This window comes from Ixodes scapularis, unplaced genomic scaffold (assembly GCF_016920785.2).
Source record: "Ixodes scapularis isolate PalLabHiFi unplaced genomic scaffold, ASM1692078v2 PGA_scaffold2__306_contigs__length_199485367, whole genome shotgun sequence".
In the NCBI taxonomy this organism is placed as follows: domain Eukaryota; kingdom Metazoa; phylum Arthropoda; class Arachnida; order Ixodida; family Ixodidae; genus Ixodes; species Ixodes scapularis.
In genome coordinates, this window is record NW_024609857.1 from 124,955,163 (window position 1) to 124,974,979 (window position 19,817).

Genomic DNA, 19,817 nt, shown 5'->3' on the forward strand with positions numbered 1-19,817 from the left:
TTTTTTCGCTATATTTAGCGAAACCATTGACGTCACGTGATCTGACGCCACGTGACGTATACACCAATTCTCTTCCTCCCCTAAAGTTGCAGGAAATTTGATTTCACGTGCCTTGTAGTAACGAGACCGATGCACCAATTTAGTTTTTTCGCTATATTTAGCGAAACCATTGACGTCACGTGATCTGACGCCACGTGACGTATACACCAATTCTCTTCCTCCCCTAAAGTTGCGGGAAATTTGATTTCACGTGCCTTGTCGTAACGAGACCGATACACCAATTTAGTTTTTTCGCTATAATTAGCGAAACCATTGACGTCACGTGATCTGACGCCACGTGACGTATACACCAATTCTCTTCCTCCCCTAAAGTTGCGGGAAATTTGATTTCACGTGCCTTGTCGTAACGAGACCGATACACCAATTTAGTTTTTTCGCTATATTTAGCGAAACCATTGACGTCACGTGATCTGACGCCACGTGACGTACACACCAATTCTCTTCCTCCCCTAAAGTTGCAGGAAATTTGATTTCACGTGCCTTGTAGTAACGAGACCGATACACCAATTTAGTTTTTTCGCTATAATTAGCGAAACCATTGACGTCACGTGATCTGACGCCACGTGACGTATACACCAATTCTCTTCCTCCACTAAAGTTTGCGGGAAATTTGATTTCACGTGCCTTGTAGTAACGAGACCGATACACCAATTTAGTTTTCCCGCTATATTTTGCGAAACCATTGACGTCACGTGATCTGACGCCACGTGACGTATACACCAATTCTCTTCCTCCACTAAATTTTGCGGGAAATTTGATTTCACGTGCCTTGTCGTAACGAGACCGATACACCAATTTAGTTTTTTCGCTATAATTAGCGAAGCCATTGACGTCACGTGATCTGACGCCACGTGACGTATACACCAATTCTCTTCCTCCACTAAATTTTGCGGGAAATTTGATTTCACGTGCCTTGTCGTAACGAGACCGATACACCAATTTAGTTTTTTCGCTATAATTAGCGAAGCCATTGACGTCACGTGATCTGACGCCACGTGACGTATACACCAATTCTCTTCCTCCCCTAAAGTTGCAGGAAATTTGATTTCACGTGCCTTGTCGTAACGAGACCGATACACCAATTTAGTTTTTTCGCTATATTTAGCGAAACCATTGACGTCACGTGATCTGACGCCACGTGACGTATACACCAATTCTCTTCCTCCCCTAAAGTTGCAGGAAATTTGATTTCACGTGCCTTGTCGTAACGAGACCGATACACCAATTTAGTTTTTTCGCTATAATTAGCGAAGCCATTGACGTCACGTGATCTGACGCCACGTGACGTATACACCAATTCTCTTCCTCCACTAAATTTTGCGGGAAATTTGATTTCACGTGCCTTGTCGTAACGAGACCGATACACCAATTTAGTTTTTTCGCTATAATTAGCGAAGCCATTGACGTCACGTGATCTGACGCCACGTGACGTATACACCAATTCTCTTCCTCCACTAAATTTTGCGGGAAATTTGATTTCACGTGCCTTGTCGTAACGAGACCGATACACCAATTTAGTTTTTTCGCTATAATTAGCGAAGCCATTGACGTCACGTGATCTGACGCCACGTGACGTATACACCAATTCTCTTCCTCCCCTAAAGTTGCAGGAAATTTGATTTCACGTGCCTTGTCGTAACGAGACCGATACACCAATTTAGTTTTTTCGCTATATTTAGCGAAACCATTGACGTCACGTGATCTGACGCCACGTGACGTATGCACCAATTCTCTTCCTCCACTAAATTTTGCGGGAAATTTGATTTCACGTGCCTTGTCGTAACGAGACCGATACACCAATTTAGTTTTTTCGCTATAATTAGCGAAGCCATTGACGTCACGTGATCTGACGCCACGTGACGTATACACCAATTCTCTTCCTCCACTAAATTTTGCGGGAAATTTGATTTCACGTGCCTTGTCGTAACGAGACCGATACACCAATTTAGTTTTTTCGCTATAATTAGCGAAGCCATTGACGTCACGTGATCTGACGCCACGTGACGTATACACCAATTCTCTTCCTCCACTAAATTTTGCGGGAAATTTGATTTCACGTGCCTTGTCGTAACGAGACCGATACACCAATTTAGTTTTTTCGCTATAATTAGCGAAGCCATTGACGTCACGTGATCTGACGCCACGTGACGTATACACCAATTCTCTTCCTCCCCTAAAGTTGCAGGAAATTTGATTTCACGTGCCTTGTCGTAACGAGACCGATACACCAATTTAGTTTTTTCGCTATATTTAGCGAAACCATTGACGTCACGTGATCTGACGCCACGTGACGTATACACCAATTCTCTTCCTCCCCTAAAGTTGCAGGAAATTTGATTTCACGTGCCTTGTCGTAACGAGACCGATACACCAATTTAGTTTTTTCGCTATAATTAGCGAAGCCATTGACGTCACGTGATCTGACGCCACGTGACGTATACACCAATTCTCTTCCTCCCCTAAAGTTGCAGGAAATTTGATTTCACGTGCCTTGTCGTAACGAGACCGATACACCAATTTAGTTTTTTCGCTATAATTAGCGAAGCCATTGACGTCACGTGATCTGACGCCACGTGACGTATACACCAATTCTCTTCCTCCCCTAAAGTTGCAGGAAATTTGATTTCACGTGCCTTGTCGTAACGAGACCGATACACCAATTTAGTTTTTTCGCTATAATTAGCGAAGCCATTGACGTCACGTGATCTGACGCCACGTGACGTATACACCAATTCTCTTCCTCCACTAAATTTTGCGGGAAATTTGATTTCACGTGCCTTGTCGTAACGAGACCGATACACCAATTTAGTTTTTTTGCTATAATTAGCGAAGCCATTGACGTCACGTGATCTGACGCCACGTGACGTATACACCAATTCTCTTCCTCCCCTAAAGTTGCAGGAAATTTGATTTCACGTGCCTTGTCGTAACGAGACCGATACACCAATTTAGTTTTTTCGCTATAATTAGCGAAGCCATTGACGTCACGTGATCTGACGCCACGTGACGTATACACCAATTCTCTTCCTCCCCTAAAGTTGCAGGAAATTTGATTTCACGTGCCTTGTCGTAACGAGACCGATACACCAATTTAGTTTTTTCGCTATATTTAGCGAAACCATTGACGTCACGTGATCTGACGCCACGTGACGTATACACCAATTCTCTTCCTCCCCTAAAGTTGCAGGAAATTTGATTTCACGTGCCTTGTCGTAACGAGACCGATACACCAATTTAGTTTTTTCGCTATAATTAGCGAAGCCATATACGTCACGTGATCTGACGCCACGTGACGTATACACCAATTCTCTTCCTCCCCTAAAGTTGCAGGAAATTTGATTTCACGTGCCTTGTCGTAACGAGACCGATACACCAATTTAGTTTTTTCGCTATATTTAGCGAAACCATTGACGTCACGTGATCTGACGCCACGTGACGTATACACCAATTCTCTTCCTCCCCTAAAGTTGCAGGAAATTTGATTTCACGTGCCTTGTCGTAACGAGACCGCTACACCAATTTAGTTTTTTCGCTATAATTAGCGAAGCCATTGACGTCACGTGATCTGACGCCACGTGACGTATACACCAATTCTCTTCCTCCCCTAAAGTTGCAGGAAATTTGATTTCACGTGCCTTGTCGTAACGAGACCGATACACCAATTTAGTTTTTTCGCTATAATTAGCGAAGCCATTGACGTCACGTGATCTGACGCCACGTGACGTATACACCAATTCTCTTCCTCCCCTAAAGTTGCGGGAAATTTGATTTCACGTGCCTTGTCGTAACGAGACCGATACACCAATTTAGTTTTTTCGCTATAATTAGCGAAGCCATTGACGTCACGTGATCTGACGCCACGTGACGTATACACCAATTCTCTTCCTCCCCTAAAGTTGCAGGAAATTGGATTTCACGTGCCTTGTCGTAACGAGACCGATACACCAATTTAGTTTTTTCGCTATATTTAGCGAAACCATTGACGTCACGTGATCTGACGCCACGTGACGTATACACCAATTCTCTTCCTCCCCTAAAGTTGCAGGAAATTTGATTTCACGTGCCTTGTCGTAACGAGACCGATACACCAATTTAGTTTTTTCGCTATAATTAGCGAAGCCATTGACGTCACGTGATCTGACGCCACGTGACGTATACACCAATTCTCTTCCTCCCCTAAAGTTGCAGGAAATTTGATTTCACGTGCCTTGTCGTAACGAGACCGCTACACCAATTTAGTTTTTTCGCTATAATTAGCGAAGCCATTGACGTCACGTGATCTGACGCCACGTGACGTATACACCAATTCTCTTCCTCCCCTAAAGTTTGCGGGAAATTGGATTTCACGTGCCTTGTCGTAACGAGACCGATACACCAATTTAGTTTTTTCGCTATATTTAGCGAAACCATTGACGTCACGTGATCTGACGCCACGTGACGTATACACCAATTCTCTTCCTCCCCTAAAGTTGCGGGAAATTTGATTTCACGTGCCTTGTAGTAACGAGACCGATACACCAATTTAGTTTTCTCGCTATATTTAGCGAAACCATTGACGTCACGTGATCTGACGCCACGTGACGTATACACCAATTCTCTTCCTCCCCTAAAGTTGCGGGAAATTTGATTTCACGTGCCTTGTAGTAACGAGACCGATACACCAATTTAGTTTTCTCGCTATATTTAGCGAAACCATTGACGTCACGTGATCTGACGCCACGTGACGTATACACCAATTCTCTTCCTCCCCTAAAGTTGCGGGAAATTTGATTTCACGTGCCTTGTCGTAACGAGACCGATACACCAATTTAGTTTTTTCGCTATATTTAGCGAAACCATTGACGTCACGTGATCTGACGCCACGTGACGTATACACCAATTCTCTTCCTCCCCTAAAGTTGCGGGAAATTTGATTTCACGTGCCTTGTCGTAACGAGACCGATACACCAATTTAGTTTTCTCGCTATATTTAGCGAAACCATTGACGTCACGTGATCTGACGCCACGTGACGTATACACCAATTCTCTTCCTCCCCTAAAGTTGCGGGAAATTTGATTTCACGTGCCTTGTCGTAACGAGACCGATACACCAATTTAGTTTTTTCGCTATAATTAGCGAAACCATTGACGTCACGTGATCTGACGCCACGTGACGTATACACCAATTCTCTTCCTCCCCTAAAGTTGCGGGAAATTTGATTTCACGTGCCTTGTCGTAACGAGACCGATACACCAATTTAGTTTTTTCGCTATATTTAGCGAAACCATTGACGTCACGTGATCTGACGCCACGTGACGTACACACCAATTCTCTTCCTCCCCTAAAGTTGCAGGAAATTTGATTTCACGTGCCTTGTAGTAACGAGACCGATACACCAATTTAGTTTTTTCGCTATAATTAGCGAAACCATTGACGTCACGTGATCTGACGCCACGTGACGTATACACCAATTCTCTTCCTCCACTAAAGTTTGCGGGAAATTTGATTTCACGTGCCTTGTAGTAACGAGACCGATACACCAATTTAGTTTTCCCGCTATATTTTGCGAAACCATTGACGTCACGTGATCTGACGCCACGTGACGTATACACCAATTCTCTTCCTCCACTAAATTTTGCGGGAAATTTGATTTCACGTGCCTTGTCGTAACGAGACCGATACACCAATTTAGTTTTTTCGCTATAATTAGCGAAGCCATTGACGTCACGTGATCTGACGCCACGTGACGTATACACCAATTCTCTTCCTCCACTAAATTTTGCGGGAAATTTGATTTCACGTGCCTTGTCGTAACGAGACCGATACACCAATTTAGTTTTTTCGCTATAATTAGCGAAGCCATTGACGTCACGTGATCTGACGCCACGTGACGTATACACCAATTCTCTTCCTCCCCTAAAGTTGCAGGAAATTTGATTTCACGTGCCTTGTCGTAACGAGACCGATACACCAATTTAGTTTTTTCGCTATATTTAGCGAAACCATTGACGTCACGTGATCTGACGCCACGTGACGTATACACCAATTCTCTTCCTCCCCTAAAGTTGCAGGAAATTTGATTTCACGTGCCTTGTCGTAACGAGACCGATACACCAATTTAGTTTTTTCGCTATATTTAGCGAAACCATTGACGTCACGTGATCTGACGCCACGTGACGTATACACCAATTCTCTTCCTCCACTAAATTTTGCGGGAAATTTGATTTCACGTGCCTTGTCGTAACGAGACCGATACACCAATTTAGTTTTTTCGCTATAATTAGCGAAGCCATTGACGTCACGTGATCTGACGCCACGTGACGTATACACCAATTCTCTTCCTCCACTAAATTTTGCGGGAAATTTGATTTCACGTGCCTTGTCGTAACGAGACCGATACACCAATTTAGTTTTTTCGCTATAATTAGCGAAGCCATTGACGTCACGTGATCTGACGCCACGTGACGTATACACCAATTCTCTTCCTCCCCTAAAGTTGCAGGAAATTTGATTTCACGTGCCTTGTCGTAACGAGACCGATACACCAATTTAGTTTTTTCGCTATAATTAGCGAAGCCATTGACGTCACGTGATCTGACGCCACGTGACGTATACACCAATTCTCTTCCTCCCCTAAAGTTGCAGGAAATTTGATTTCACGTGCCTTGTCGTAACGAGACCGATACACCAATTTAGTTTTTTCGCTATATTTAGCGAAACCATTGACGTCACGTGATCTGACGCCACGTGACGTATACACCAATTCTCTTCCTCCACTAAATTTTGCGGGAAATTTGATTTCACGTGCCTTGTCGTAACGAGACCGATACACCAATTTAGTTTTTTCGCTATAATTAGCAAAGCCATTGACGTCACGTGATCTGACGCCACGTGACGTATACACCAATTCTCTTCCTCCACTAAATTTTGCGGGAAATTTGATTTCACGTGCCTTGTCGTAACGAGACCGATACACCAATTTAGTTTTTTCGCTATAATTAGCGAAGCCATTGACGTCACGTGATCTGACGCCACGTGACGTATACACCAATTCTCTTCCTCCACTAAATTTTGCGGGAAATTTGATTTCACGTGCCTTGTCGTAACGAGACCGATACACCAATTTAGTTTTTTCGCTATAATTAGCGAAGCCATTGACGTCACGTGATCTGACGCCACGTGACGTATACACCAATTCTCTTCCTCCCCTAAAGTTGCAGGAAATTTGATTTCACGTGCCTTGTCGTAACGAGACCGATACACCAATTTAGTTTTTTCGCTATATTTAGCGAAACCATTGACGTCACGTGATCTGACGCCACGTGACGTATACACCAATTCTCTTCCTCCACTAAATTTTGCGGGAAATTTGATTTCACGTGCCTTGTCGTAACGAGACCGATACACCAATTTAGTTTTTTCGCTATAATTAGCGAAGCCATTGACGTCACGTGATCTGACGCCACGTGACGTATACACCAATTCTCTTCCTCCACTAAATTTTGCGGGAAATTTGATTTCACGTGCCTTGTCGTAACGAGACCGATACACCAATTTAGTTTTTTCGCTATAATTAGCGAAGCCATTGACGTCACGTGATCTGACGCCACGTGACGTATACACCAATTCTCTTCCTCCACTAAATTTTGCGGGAAATTTGATTTCACGTGCCTTGTCGTAACGAGACCGATACACCAATTTAGTTTTTTCGCTATAATTAGCGAAGCCATTGACGTCACGTGATCTGACGCCACGTGACGTATACACCAATTCTCTTCCTCCCCTAAAGTTGCAGGAAATTTGATTTCACGTGCCTTGTCGTAACGAGACCGATACACCAATTTAGTTTTTTCGCTATATTTAGCGAAACCATTGACGTCACGTGATCTGACGCCACGTGACGTATACACCAATTCTCTTCCTCCCCTAAAGTTGCAGGAAATTTGATTTCACGTGCCTTGTCGTAACGAGACCGATACACCAATTTAGTTTTTTCGCTATAATTAGCGAAGCCATTGACGTCACGTGATCTGACGCCACGTGACGTATACACCAATTCTCTTCCTCCCCTAAAGTTGCAGGAAATTTGATTTCACGTGCCTTGTCGTAACGAGACCGATACACCAATTTAGTTTTTTCGCTATAATTAGCGAAGCCATTGACGTCACGTGATCTGACGCCACGTGACGTATACACCAATTCTCTTCCTCCCCTAAAGTTGCAGGAAATTTGATTTCACGTGCCTTGTCGTAACGAGACCGATACACCAATTTAGTTTTTTCGCTATAATTAGCGAAGCCATTGACGTCACGTGATCTGACGCCACGTGACGTATACACCAATTTTCTTCCTCCACTAAATTTTGCGGGAAATTTGATTTCACGTGCCTTGTCGTAACGAGACCGATACACCAATTTAGTTTTTTTGCTATAATTAGCGAAGCCATTGACGTCACGTGATCTGACGCCACGTGACGTATACACCAATTCTCTTCCTCCCCTAAAGTTGCAGGAAATTTGATTTCACGTGCCTTGTCGTAACGAGACCGATACACCAATTTAGTTTTTTCGCTATAATTAGCGAAGCCATTGACGTCACGTGATCTGACGCCACGTGACGTATACACCAATTCTCTTCCTCCCCTAAAGTTGCAGGAAATTTGATTTCACGTGCCTTGTCGTAACGAGACCGATACACCAATTTAGTTTTTTCGCTATATTTAGCGAAACCATTGACGTCACGTGATCTGACGCCACGTGACGTATACACCAATTCTCTTCCTCCCCTAAAGTTGCAGGAAATTTGATTTCACGTGCCTTGTCGTAACGAGACCGCTACACCAATTTAGTTTTTTCGCTATAATTAGCGAAGCCATTGACGTCACGTGATCTGACGCCACGTGACGTATACACCAATTCTCTTCCTCCCCTAAAGTTTGCGGGAAATTGGATTTCACGTGCCTTGTCGTAACGAGACCGATACACCAATTTAGTTTTTTCGCTATATTTAGCGAAACCATTGACGTCACGTGATCTGACGCCACGTGACGTATACACCAATTCTCTTCCTCCCCTAAAGTTGCGGGAAATTTGATTTCACGTGCCTTGTAGTAACGAGACCGATACACCAATTTAGTTTTCTCGCTATATTTAGCGAAACCATTGACGTCACGTGATCTGACGCCACGTGACGTATACACCAATTCTCTTCCTCCCCTAAAGTTGCGGGAAATTTGATTTCACGTGCCTTGTAGTAACGAGACCGATACACCAATTTAGTTTTCTCGCTATATTTAGCGAAACCATTGACGTCACGTGATCTGACGCCACGTGACGTATACACCAATTCTCTTCCTCCCCTAAAGTTGCGGGAAATTTGATTTCACGTGCCTTGTCGTAACGAGACCGATACACCAATTTAGTTTTTTCGCTATATTTAGCGAAACCATTGACGTCACGTGATCTGACGCCACGTGACGTATACACCAATTCTCTTCCTCCCCTAAAGTTGCGGGAAATTTGATTTCACGTGCCTTGTCGTAACGAGACCGATACACCAATTTAGTTTTCTCGCTATATTTAGCGAAACCATTGACGTCACGTGATCTGACGCCACGTGACGTATACACCAATTCTCTTCCTCCCCTAAAGTTGCGGGAAATTTGATTTCACGTGCCTTGTCGTAACGAGACCGATACACCAATTTAGTTTTTTCGCTATAATTAGCGAAGCCATTGACGTCACGTGATCTGACGCCACGTGACGTATACACCAATTCTCTTCCTCCCCTAAAGTTTGCGGGAAATTGGATTTCACGTGCCTTGTCGTAACGAGACCGATACACCAATTTAGTTTTTTCGCTATATTTAGCGAAACCATTGACGTCACGTGATCTGACGCCACGTGACGTATACACCAATTCTCTTCCTCCCCTAAAGTTGCGGGAAATTTGATTTCACGTGCCTTGTAGTAACGAGACCGATACACCAATTTAGTTTTCTCGCTATATTTAGCGAAACCATTGACGTCACGTGATCTGACGCCACGTGACGTATACACCAATTCTCTTCCTCCCCTAAAGTTGCGGGAAATTTGATTTCACGTGCCTTGTAGTAACGAGACCGATACACCAATTTAGTTTTCTCGCTATATTTAGCGAAACCATTGACGTCACGTGATCTGACGCCACGTGACGTATACACCAATTCTCTTCCTCCCCTAAAGTTGCGGGAAATTTGATTTCACGTGCCTTGTCGTAACGAGACCGATACACCAATTTAGTTTTTTCGCTATATTTAGCGAAACCATTGACGTCACGTGATCTGACGCCACGTGACGTATACACCAATTCTCTTCCTCCCCTAAAGTTGCGGGAAATTTGATTTCACGTGCCTTGTAGTAACGAGACCGATACACCAATTTAGTTTTCTCGCTATATTTAGCGAAACCATTGACGTCACGTGATCTGACGCCACGTGACGTATACACCAATTCTCTTCCTCCCCTAAAGTTGCGGGAAATTTGATTTCACGTGCCTTGTAGTAACGAGACCGATACACCAATTTAGTTTTCTCGCTATATTTAGCGAAACCATTGACGTCACGTGATCTGACGCCACGTGACGTATACACCAATTCTCTTCCTCCCCTAAAGTTGCGGGAAATTTGATTTCACGTGCCTTGTAGTAACGAGACCGATACACCAATTTAGTTTTCTCGCTATATTTAGCGAAACCATTGACGTCACGTGATCTGACGCCACGTGACGTATACACCAATTCTCTTCCTCCCCTAAAGTTGCGGGAAATTTGATTTCACGTGCCTTGTCGTAACGAGACCGATACACCAATTTAGTTTTTTCGCTATAATTAGCGAAACCATTGACGTCACGTGATCTGACGCCACGTGACGTATACACCAATTCTCTTCCTCCACTAAATTTTGCGGGAAATTTGATTTCAAGTGCCTTGTCGTAACGAGACCGATACACCAATTTAGTTTTTTCGCTATAATTAGCGAAACCATTGACGTCACGTGATCTGACGCCACGTGACGTATACACCAATTCTCTTCCTCCACTAAAGTTTGCGGGAAATTTGATTTCACGTGCCTTGTAGTAACGAGACCGATACACCAATTTAGTTTTCCCGCTATATTTTGCGAAACCATTGACGTCACGTGATCTGACGCCACGTGACGTATACACCAATTCTCTTCCTCCACTAAATTTTGCGGGAAATTTGATTTCACGTGCCTTGTAGTAACGAGACCGATACACCAATTTAGTTTTCCCGCTATATTTTGCGAAACCATTGACGTCACGTGATCTGACGCCACGTGACGTATACACCAATTCTCTTCCTCCCCTAAAGTTGCGGGAAATTTGATTTCACGTGCCTTGTAGTAACGAGACCGATACACCAATTTAGTTTCTTCGCTATAATTAGCGAAACCATTGACGTCACGTGATCTGACGCCACGTGACGTATACACCAATTCTCTTCCTCCACTAAATTTTGCGGGAAATTTGATTTCACGTGCCTTGTCGTAACGAGACCGATACACCAATTTAGTTTTTTCGCTATAATTAGCGAAACCATTGACGTCACGTGATCTGACGCCACGTGACGTATACACCAATTCTCTTCCTCCACTAAAGTTTGCGGGAAATTTGATTTCACGTGCCTTGTAGTAACGAGACCGATACACCAATTTAGTTTTCCCGCTATATTTTGCGAAACCATTGACGTCACGTGATCTGACGCCACGTGACGTATACACAAATTCTCTTCCTCCACTAAATTTTGCGGGAAATTTGATTTCACGTGCCTTGTCGTAACGAGACCGATACACCAATTTAGTTTTTTCGCTATAATTAGCGAAGCCATTGACGTCACGTGATCTGACGCCACGTGACGTATACACCAATTCTCTTCCTCCCCTAAAGTTGCGGGAAATTTGATTTCACGTGCCTTGTAGTAACGAGACCGATACACCAATTTAGTTTTTTCGCTATAATTAGCGAAACCATTGACGTCACGTGATCTGACGCCACGTGACGTATACACCAATTCTCTTCCTCCACTAAATTTTGCGGGAAATTTGATTTCACGTGCCTTGTCGTAACGAGACCGATACACCAATTTAGTTTTTTCGCTATAATTAGCGAAACCATTGACGTCACGTGATCTGACGCCACGTGACGTATACACCAATTCTCTTCCTCCACTAAAGTTTGCGGGAAATTTGATTTCACGTGCCTTGTAGTAACGAGACCGATACACCAATTTAGTTTTCCCGCTATATTTTGCGAAACCATTGACGTCACGTGATCTGACGCCACGTGACGTATACACCAATTCTCTTCCTCCACTAAATTTTGCGGGAAATTTGATATCACGTGCCTTGTCGTAACGAGACCGATACACCAATTTAGTTTTTTCGCTATAATTAGCGAAGCCATTGACGTCACGTGATCTGACGCCACGTGACGTATACACCAATTCTCTTCCTCCCCTAAAGTTGCGGGAAATTTGATTTCACGTGCCTTGTAGTAACGAGACCGATACACCAATTTAGTTTTCTCGCTATATTTAGCGAAACCATTGACGTCACGTGATCTGTCTTTTCTCATGGCTGCGCTATCCCAGATAAAGCTGGACAACGCCTTTTTGACATAGCGCTACGTGTTGTTGTTGTTGTTGTTTTTTTTTTTTTAGTAACGTCACAAAACCGTTATCTGGCTGCCGTCAAGATAGCGCTCCCATGAGAAAAGACACGATTTTTGTGTTCCGTTCAAGTTTAGTGAGTACCGTGCATCAACAAAATTTCTCTACTAAATCTAGCAGGAAAATTAGCCTCACGTAGCCTACACACAATTTCAGTTTCTCTCCCAAACTTAGAAGGGAAATTGACACCACGTGACCCATGCACCCAGTTATTCCACTCAGTGTAGCCGTAGAAATTAATAAAAATAAACATGGCTCACTCCCCGAACGCGGATTTGATGTCTTCTAAATTATATTAAATGATCGCGCCTTAAATAGTGCAATTTGTGCTCTATAGAGCTTTAAAAAAAAAAGTCGCCGCCACTTTTTTTTTATCTTTTTGAATTTTTGAACCCAAAACCAGCAAGCTCCGAACATTTGCCATCTGGTTCGAACCGCTAGGGCTACATATAGATTGAAAAACGGCGATTTGTAGTTTTCTTATGAAAAAACAATTAAACGAAGTTTTCCTCCGCGGACACTTTGAGTGTGCACAAGATTCCTTAGTGTGTACATTTACACGTTATTAGTTCATCTAATAATAAAACAAGTGCCGTAATCACTTGACCAAAATGATACTAGAACTTATAAATGCATTTTGAAGGTAATCAAACATACAAAGTGTTTAAATTACAGACGAACTTGTACGCGTTACTGTCCCCACTACAGACATTTTTAGCAAGGGCGCCACAATCTTCAACCTTATGCGCCGACGACGGCGCCTAGGAACTTAGCACTTGCATTACTGATGGGTTGATGCTGTCGGTAAGCAACGTTGTGTGTACGGGGAGATCTTGTCTAAACTTGGCTGGGCACTTTGCGGGCCGCACCAATTTGTTCTATCACAGGTCATCACCTTAGCGAAAAGAAAGGAGGTGAGATTTGTTTTATTTTCTGTATCGGATTAACATATGAGCAGTTTAATGTAGCTTGAAAAGTATGCTCCTAAGCTCTGAGCATTTCGTACCTCGACTTTGAACTGCGGCACGAAACTTACTCAAGCCGCCTTCACATATCAAAAAATCATGGCATACTTTGAGGTGAAATCTCAATCGGAGCATCGGCACCGGGCCGGATTCGGTCAGCTTGACGCCGGCGTAGCGGTTTCACCATACCCGGGATTTTTAATCTGGCACGAAGCCCTCGCGATCGGCACCCGGAAAGCACTGACGTTGTAAACAGAGATCCGAGTGGAAGGTCTGTAACAGAAAAGAAAAATACTGAAGAAGTATATGCTGGAGCATAACATATTAATCGCATTAGTTTCGTGAATTAACCTTAATTAACCTAGTCAAACATCCGAAGATAACGCAGTGATACTCCAACGATCGCAAATTCGTTGACACATTTACATGGTAAAACAAATTATATGGAACTAACGCAAGCACGACGTAGAATTGGCGGTTGAACGCGATGCGTTTAATTAAGATGCTAGGGCGTGTCGTGCTATAAACTGTAGTATAACTTATCGAAATCTTATATACGACAAAGCCTGTTTTTGGCAAGAAATGGTATAGCGTAGTCGATAATTGCGACATATCTCAAAGTTGTTTCCCCCCGTGCAGCTTTTCACAATACACATATTCAGAAAGGGCGCCAAACTTTAAAAAGGCGAATGCTGAAAGATTCAGGAACTTTATCAAAGTATAGTGACAAGTAAAAAATTTATAGCACACTAATACAGGCCCCAAAACTTAAGTTATATGGTGTTGCTGATAGTTATCTCAAGAAAAATCCGGAAGACGCATGCGTCGATCTATTTCATAAACGAACGACAAAAGCGCTACTTCCTAGTTTTGCCGTAATCACTAATTATTGCTGTTTATTGACTTAATTTTTTACTGATAATTATGTAGCTTTCAAGGTATGCTTTTAGCCAATCAAAGTGTTTTTAATCTTTAGCTTTAACAGGCAAAACTGAGAACACTTCGAAAGAGACTTGGAATAGTGAAAGAACGATAGAGCATTTCTTTAAACGTATTTTATAGCTTAAACAAAAGAATATACAATATTAAAAAGAAATTGAAATAGCAATATTTGGTCTCACGAGCAGCAGGAGTGAACTTGAACTTTAGTGAGGTTTGTTGAAGCAGTAGTATATATTCTAGAGAATGACCGAGGTTCCCGCAATTTCATGCAGGCTTATTGCGGAAGAAGGCGCACTCTTGATCTGCAGCTGAGATTTCGGTAGCACACCGAAAATTGGCAGGCATTCTTATTATTCATCAGGCTTCCTGTGGGGTTTGCCAAATACCCTTAGCTAGCATAGAACGTATGACCTCTAAATTCGATTTTTTTTGTTTCGTTATTCTAAAAAACACACGAGTTGATGGTTCCAGATCGCACGCGGATCCTACTTCACCGGCTTTACCTCTAATGCATTTTCGTTCGTCTTTTCTTCTGCAGGAATACGTGTGGCTTTTAATTTCTCGCTCGAAAAAGGTTGCAGAGTAATTAAACTTGATATTTTGTGTTCCAAATGTAAGATACCAAAGTATGAGCCTGTAATGCTGAACGAAACATACCGCATTGTCACCACAAGTTACGTTGCGAACGGTGGAGACGGATTCACATTCGATAGCACCGTAAAAAAAGACACAGAAGGTAAGTAAACATCTCGTCTTATTTTTAGAGTTTCCGGCTAAACTCAAAATTAAGTAACTGAGAGGGCTGGGAAGAGTGCAGGTTGTTTCATTTCTCTTGCACCTTCTGAACACATACTTTTTTGATTGAGTGCACCCATCAATCATAAAAAATATGAATTTCCCTTGCACCTTGGTATGATCGAAACGATATCACAACCATATGAAATCGGTAATAGTTTTGTTTTATTCCGTCCACCGCTCAAACATCAAGCACCGAACTTTCTACGAGTATTGGCATAATTCATTTAGTCATCCATTCAACAGGAGTCCTTCCTCAGTAGGGAACAAAAACAAAAACACCAATGTCTCCTAAAAATTAAGAAATTAAAAAGATGTACCGTTTGCAAAACCAGTGTTTTCAAACTGAACTGGTAAAGTTATTATCAATATACGTTGAATTTAAAAAAGTCTACAATTGAAATTACAAAGGCATGTCAAGTCTTCGGTGTTTCGAATCGGTCATGAAGCGATTTTCTTATTTCTTGTGAAATGGATACTTCATTGTGAAAATCATTCTGATTTTCAATTGTTTACTGAATATATCTCTCAGGAAATTCCCACAGCGTTTCTTGCCAACCCCAACTTGTTCTACGCGGGGCAGGGTGTTTATTGTTGGGCTATTCCGATGTGCACTCGGGCCGGTTTGTACGCTACGTAAAGCCTTAGGGCGGCTCAATTCCTTCTTCTTGCCGCTGTTGGTTGAAGAAAAAGAGCGAATACAAGATTTAGCAAATAAACACCCTGGTTTGTTATTACTCTGTTCTTTTTTCGTTCTGGAATCCCAAAATGCGAAACAATGATGAGCCGCTTTCTCTATGCATAGGTACTCCTTCACGCGCTATATAATGGAATGCCGTAGTGCTTCGAAAGTACAATGGAAGGCGGTGGGCGATTCCGGAATGGTCTATAGAAAGTTTCCCAGTTTTAACTATTATTACGACGCCGCTAAGCTAGAATAAGATGCCAGAGGTATTTTATTAATAACGTTTGTGCATTTACAGGAGTTGTTGACAACGAGGTGGTAATTGAATACGTCCGCAAGATGTCCCCTATTAAGGAGCCCGAAGAGGGACGCGTTATTATGTACGACAACCCTAGACCTGCCAATTCCACGGCTGGTCTCCCGATTGACGCAAACAAGACGTCTCCTAAGCCTTCTACTGCTAAACCATAGAACATTATAGCAATATATTGAGTGAAGCGACAGAATATAGGGAAGTGTTATTTGCAGTACACTCACGTATACTGACTTGTTGTGAACTCGTGACAATTTCTTGGTATTTTCTGGAGTCAAATAGGGTATTAGAAAATGCGATATACGTTCTTGCTTGACTATTTATCAATAAATAAAAGTATATTAAGCACCGAATTAGTAAATATGTTGCAAAATAATCCTGAATAAAGAAATTGGTACTAAAAAAGTTTCAGCGACACTTTTCTTCTTTTTTTTTACCGATTGCTTTGTCCTGATGGTTACTTGTACGTTCCCTCTGTAGCAACGGCATTGTGACAGTGAACCATCCGCGTAGCGGTTCATGCATCTCAGAGTGAACACCGCAAGAGCACGCATGATTTACGAGTGACACGACACGAGAACAACAGAACGAGCACGTAGAGCTGCTGTCAGGAGCTACGGCTTGGCGCTCCTGGGACTGGCCCTAATTATTCACTAAATAAGCTATGTTTCAGGGTAACGACAGTTCGGCCGTATTCGTGATTAAAACCATGGTTGCCAGTTGTCTGAAGCTTTATCGGAAATTGCCGGAAACGCTTTTTTGTGTCTAGAAAGGTTAAAACAATCCGCGCAACACAATGTCGACTGAGCGTCCTCGGAGCGTATTTAAAGCTCACATATACCCGTTTTCAAGCTGTTGCTATCACCAGTGGGGAGCGGGCGACCGTAAAGAGGATGCGCTGCTCCGCATTGGAAGCATATCGGCATCAGCTCCTCTTCATTTTATTTATTTATATTGAAAAGCGAAACATAAAACGAAAAACTCATGACTAATTAGACTGTTCCAAATATTACGTAGCCAGACATAACACCCATAGAATTATCAGTCTATTATAGATCGGACGGCGGTTTGAAGTATTATCGTAATCGTGAATTATTGCCACTTGAGAGGGAAGGTGGTTTTAGTCATTAGAGGTGCGTGCGAGGAAAGAATAAGAAAGAAGATTAGTATTGCATGACGTAACACCTTCTTTATGATGGTGATCCAACCGCGACGATATATATTTTCACGGATTTCACATGTCAGGAGACGGGTGAAATAAAAAAATCAAAGGTTTAATGTGACGAACTTGTGCCAAACAAAGGATGAAATAAATGGGCGTCGCTTGGCGTCGATAGCGGCGTAGCAGCAGGATAGAGCGCAGGCGAAAAACTGACTCCAGATCACCACGCGAAGCCCCTTATGTACACGCCTGGGCTTCTGGAACATTCGGCGTAGAATGTTCGACACGTAGAACATTCCGACCCCGAAGAACCAATAGGGCTCTCGAATTTGCCAAAGCGCGACACTTACAGATATTAACAAAAAGCTGCGTCCGCTCCCAGGCATCGAACCTCGGTCCTTTGCGGGAGAGCCAAGAACAATATCCATTCGGCAACGGACGCGCTTCCTGGGAGACGCATGTTGCACTGCTCTCTCTCTTTAAAAAAACCAAATCGTCTCGTTGCAAAAAAAAAAAAAAAGAAAACACAGAGAAACAAGACACAAACAAGAATTACAACAACTGCATTTTCTAAACAATCAAACCGACGTTCTCATTGCTATCTTTCGTGGTACGGCTTGAGGCGAACGACACAAATTACCTTGGATTGCGGCAAGCGGCGTGATGAAGGATTCTGTTGGGCAGCACTTAGTAGTTCAAACGCCCAAGGCGATGGAGAAACTTTCAGGGTCTAAAGTAGCGTTTCAGAAGCTTCTCGGTGAGATTGCGGCGCCGTATTGGTGTCCAAATCCATCCTTGGTCTACGGGCTTAAAGTGTACGTCACGACGATCAAGGTTACACAGGAGTACGTCGACTCGCTATTGGTCTTGAATTCTGTTTCTTGCCTGTTAACGAGCCTCTTCCGCGCTTTGAGAGACCAGTTGACCGTCGTTGTCGCCGTCGTTGGTTGGCATGGGAGGTAGCCTGGCGTCGAACATCCTGGTAGCCCTTCGGCCGTGTATCAGTTTGAACAGCGTCATTCCCGTGGTTTCTTGAACCGCCGTGTTGTACGCAAGCGTAGCAAATGGCATTAGTTCATCTAGGGTTCAGTGCTCAACGTCTAGGTACATAGAAATTATGTCAGCGATTGTCTTGTCGAGTCTTTCGGTCAATCGATTTGCCTGTGGATAGTGTGCTGTCCATCCTACGGGGTGGTGCATGAAATAACCCAATCCCTATTCCCCCGTGTCGATATCCCCGCAGCAAATTCCCTGCGTTATCTCCCCCGACCTCATTTCCCCCGGGTTCCAAAAACTCCGTGCCCCCCTCCCCTTTTCATTTCCCCCCGTCCTCTGCCCCCGATTCCAGTTACCGGACGAAAGAAAAAGTGCATACCGAGGGTCAACAAGAACAAAGAAACCTCGAACTCGACCAGGTGAGTTCTATTTAAGGAACTGTCAACATTGGATGCTTCCCAGACTAGGTTGAGATGCAGGAGATGGAGGTCGAATTTTTAAAAACGGCAAAAGAGAAGGAGGCCTAATACTAGACGGATTTAAGTATTGCTTTCAGCGGAAGAACCAAGATGAGAAAACTGCCTGGATATGTGCTAAATACTGGACAAATAACTGCAAAGCAGCAGTTCTCACGGAGCACGGAAAAGCCGTCAAGACAACACAAGGTGAGCTAATGACTTTCTTTTTTTACTTTCGCAAACTCTCGGATTGCTGTTCAGCTTGAAGGGCACTGAATGAATGATACTAAAATCTGCTGCGGCGTTTCATTATCATCACGTCGATGTGTTTCAGAGCACAACCATCCACCTGATAGCAGCCAACTTCGGGAAGCGCGACTGAAGAATGCATTGAAGCAAAGGATTAGTTCGGAGCCGCCTTTGCCAGCACCGCAAGTGTACAGCAGAGAGATCTTGAGCCTTGTGGGTCAAGTAGGCAAAAAAATTGTCTCGTCTTTACATACTATGTTTTATTACACTCATATGCGTGTTCATGGTGCCCGCGATTGAATCTTGTTTGTGACTTGACCAATTTGTTCTAGGTTGACGACACGGTGATGGCTGAGCTGCCGACTTTTGAGAGCGTGAGGAGCACCATGGACAGGGAGAAGAGAAAGCAGCAACCGAGCCTACCAAGGGACATGACCGAGATTAACCTTGGAAGACTGCATACGGAGACACTCGACAAGCGAGACT

General features: G+C 43.2%; 1 protein-coding gene across 1 annotated transcript in view; it reads left to right on the forward strand.

Moving 5' to 3' along the window:
• LOC120838834 (5'-nucleotidase-like) overlaps positions 1–19,817 on the forward strand; it is a gene marked incomplete at its 3' end in the record, with an annotated part of 54,889 nt that overhangs the window by 33,347 nt on the left and 1,725 nt on the right. Inside the window, exons 2-3 of the mRNA XM_042291288.1 lie at positions 15,212–15,409; positions 16,452–16,568. Of these exons, the coding sequence (XP_042147222.1) occupies positions 15,212–15,409; positions 16,452–16,568 (315 nt within the window). The remainder of the gene's footprint in view (positions 1–15,211; positions 15,410–16,451; positions 16,569–19,817) is intronic.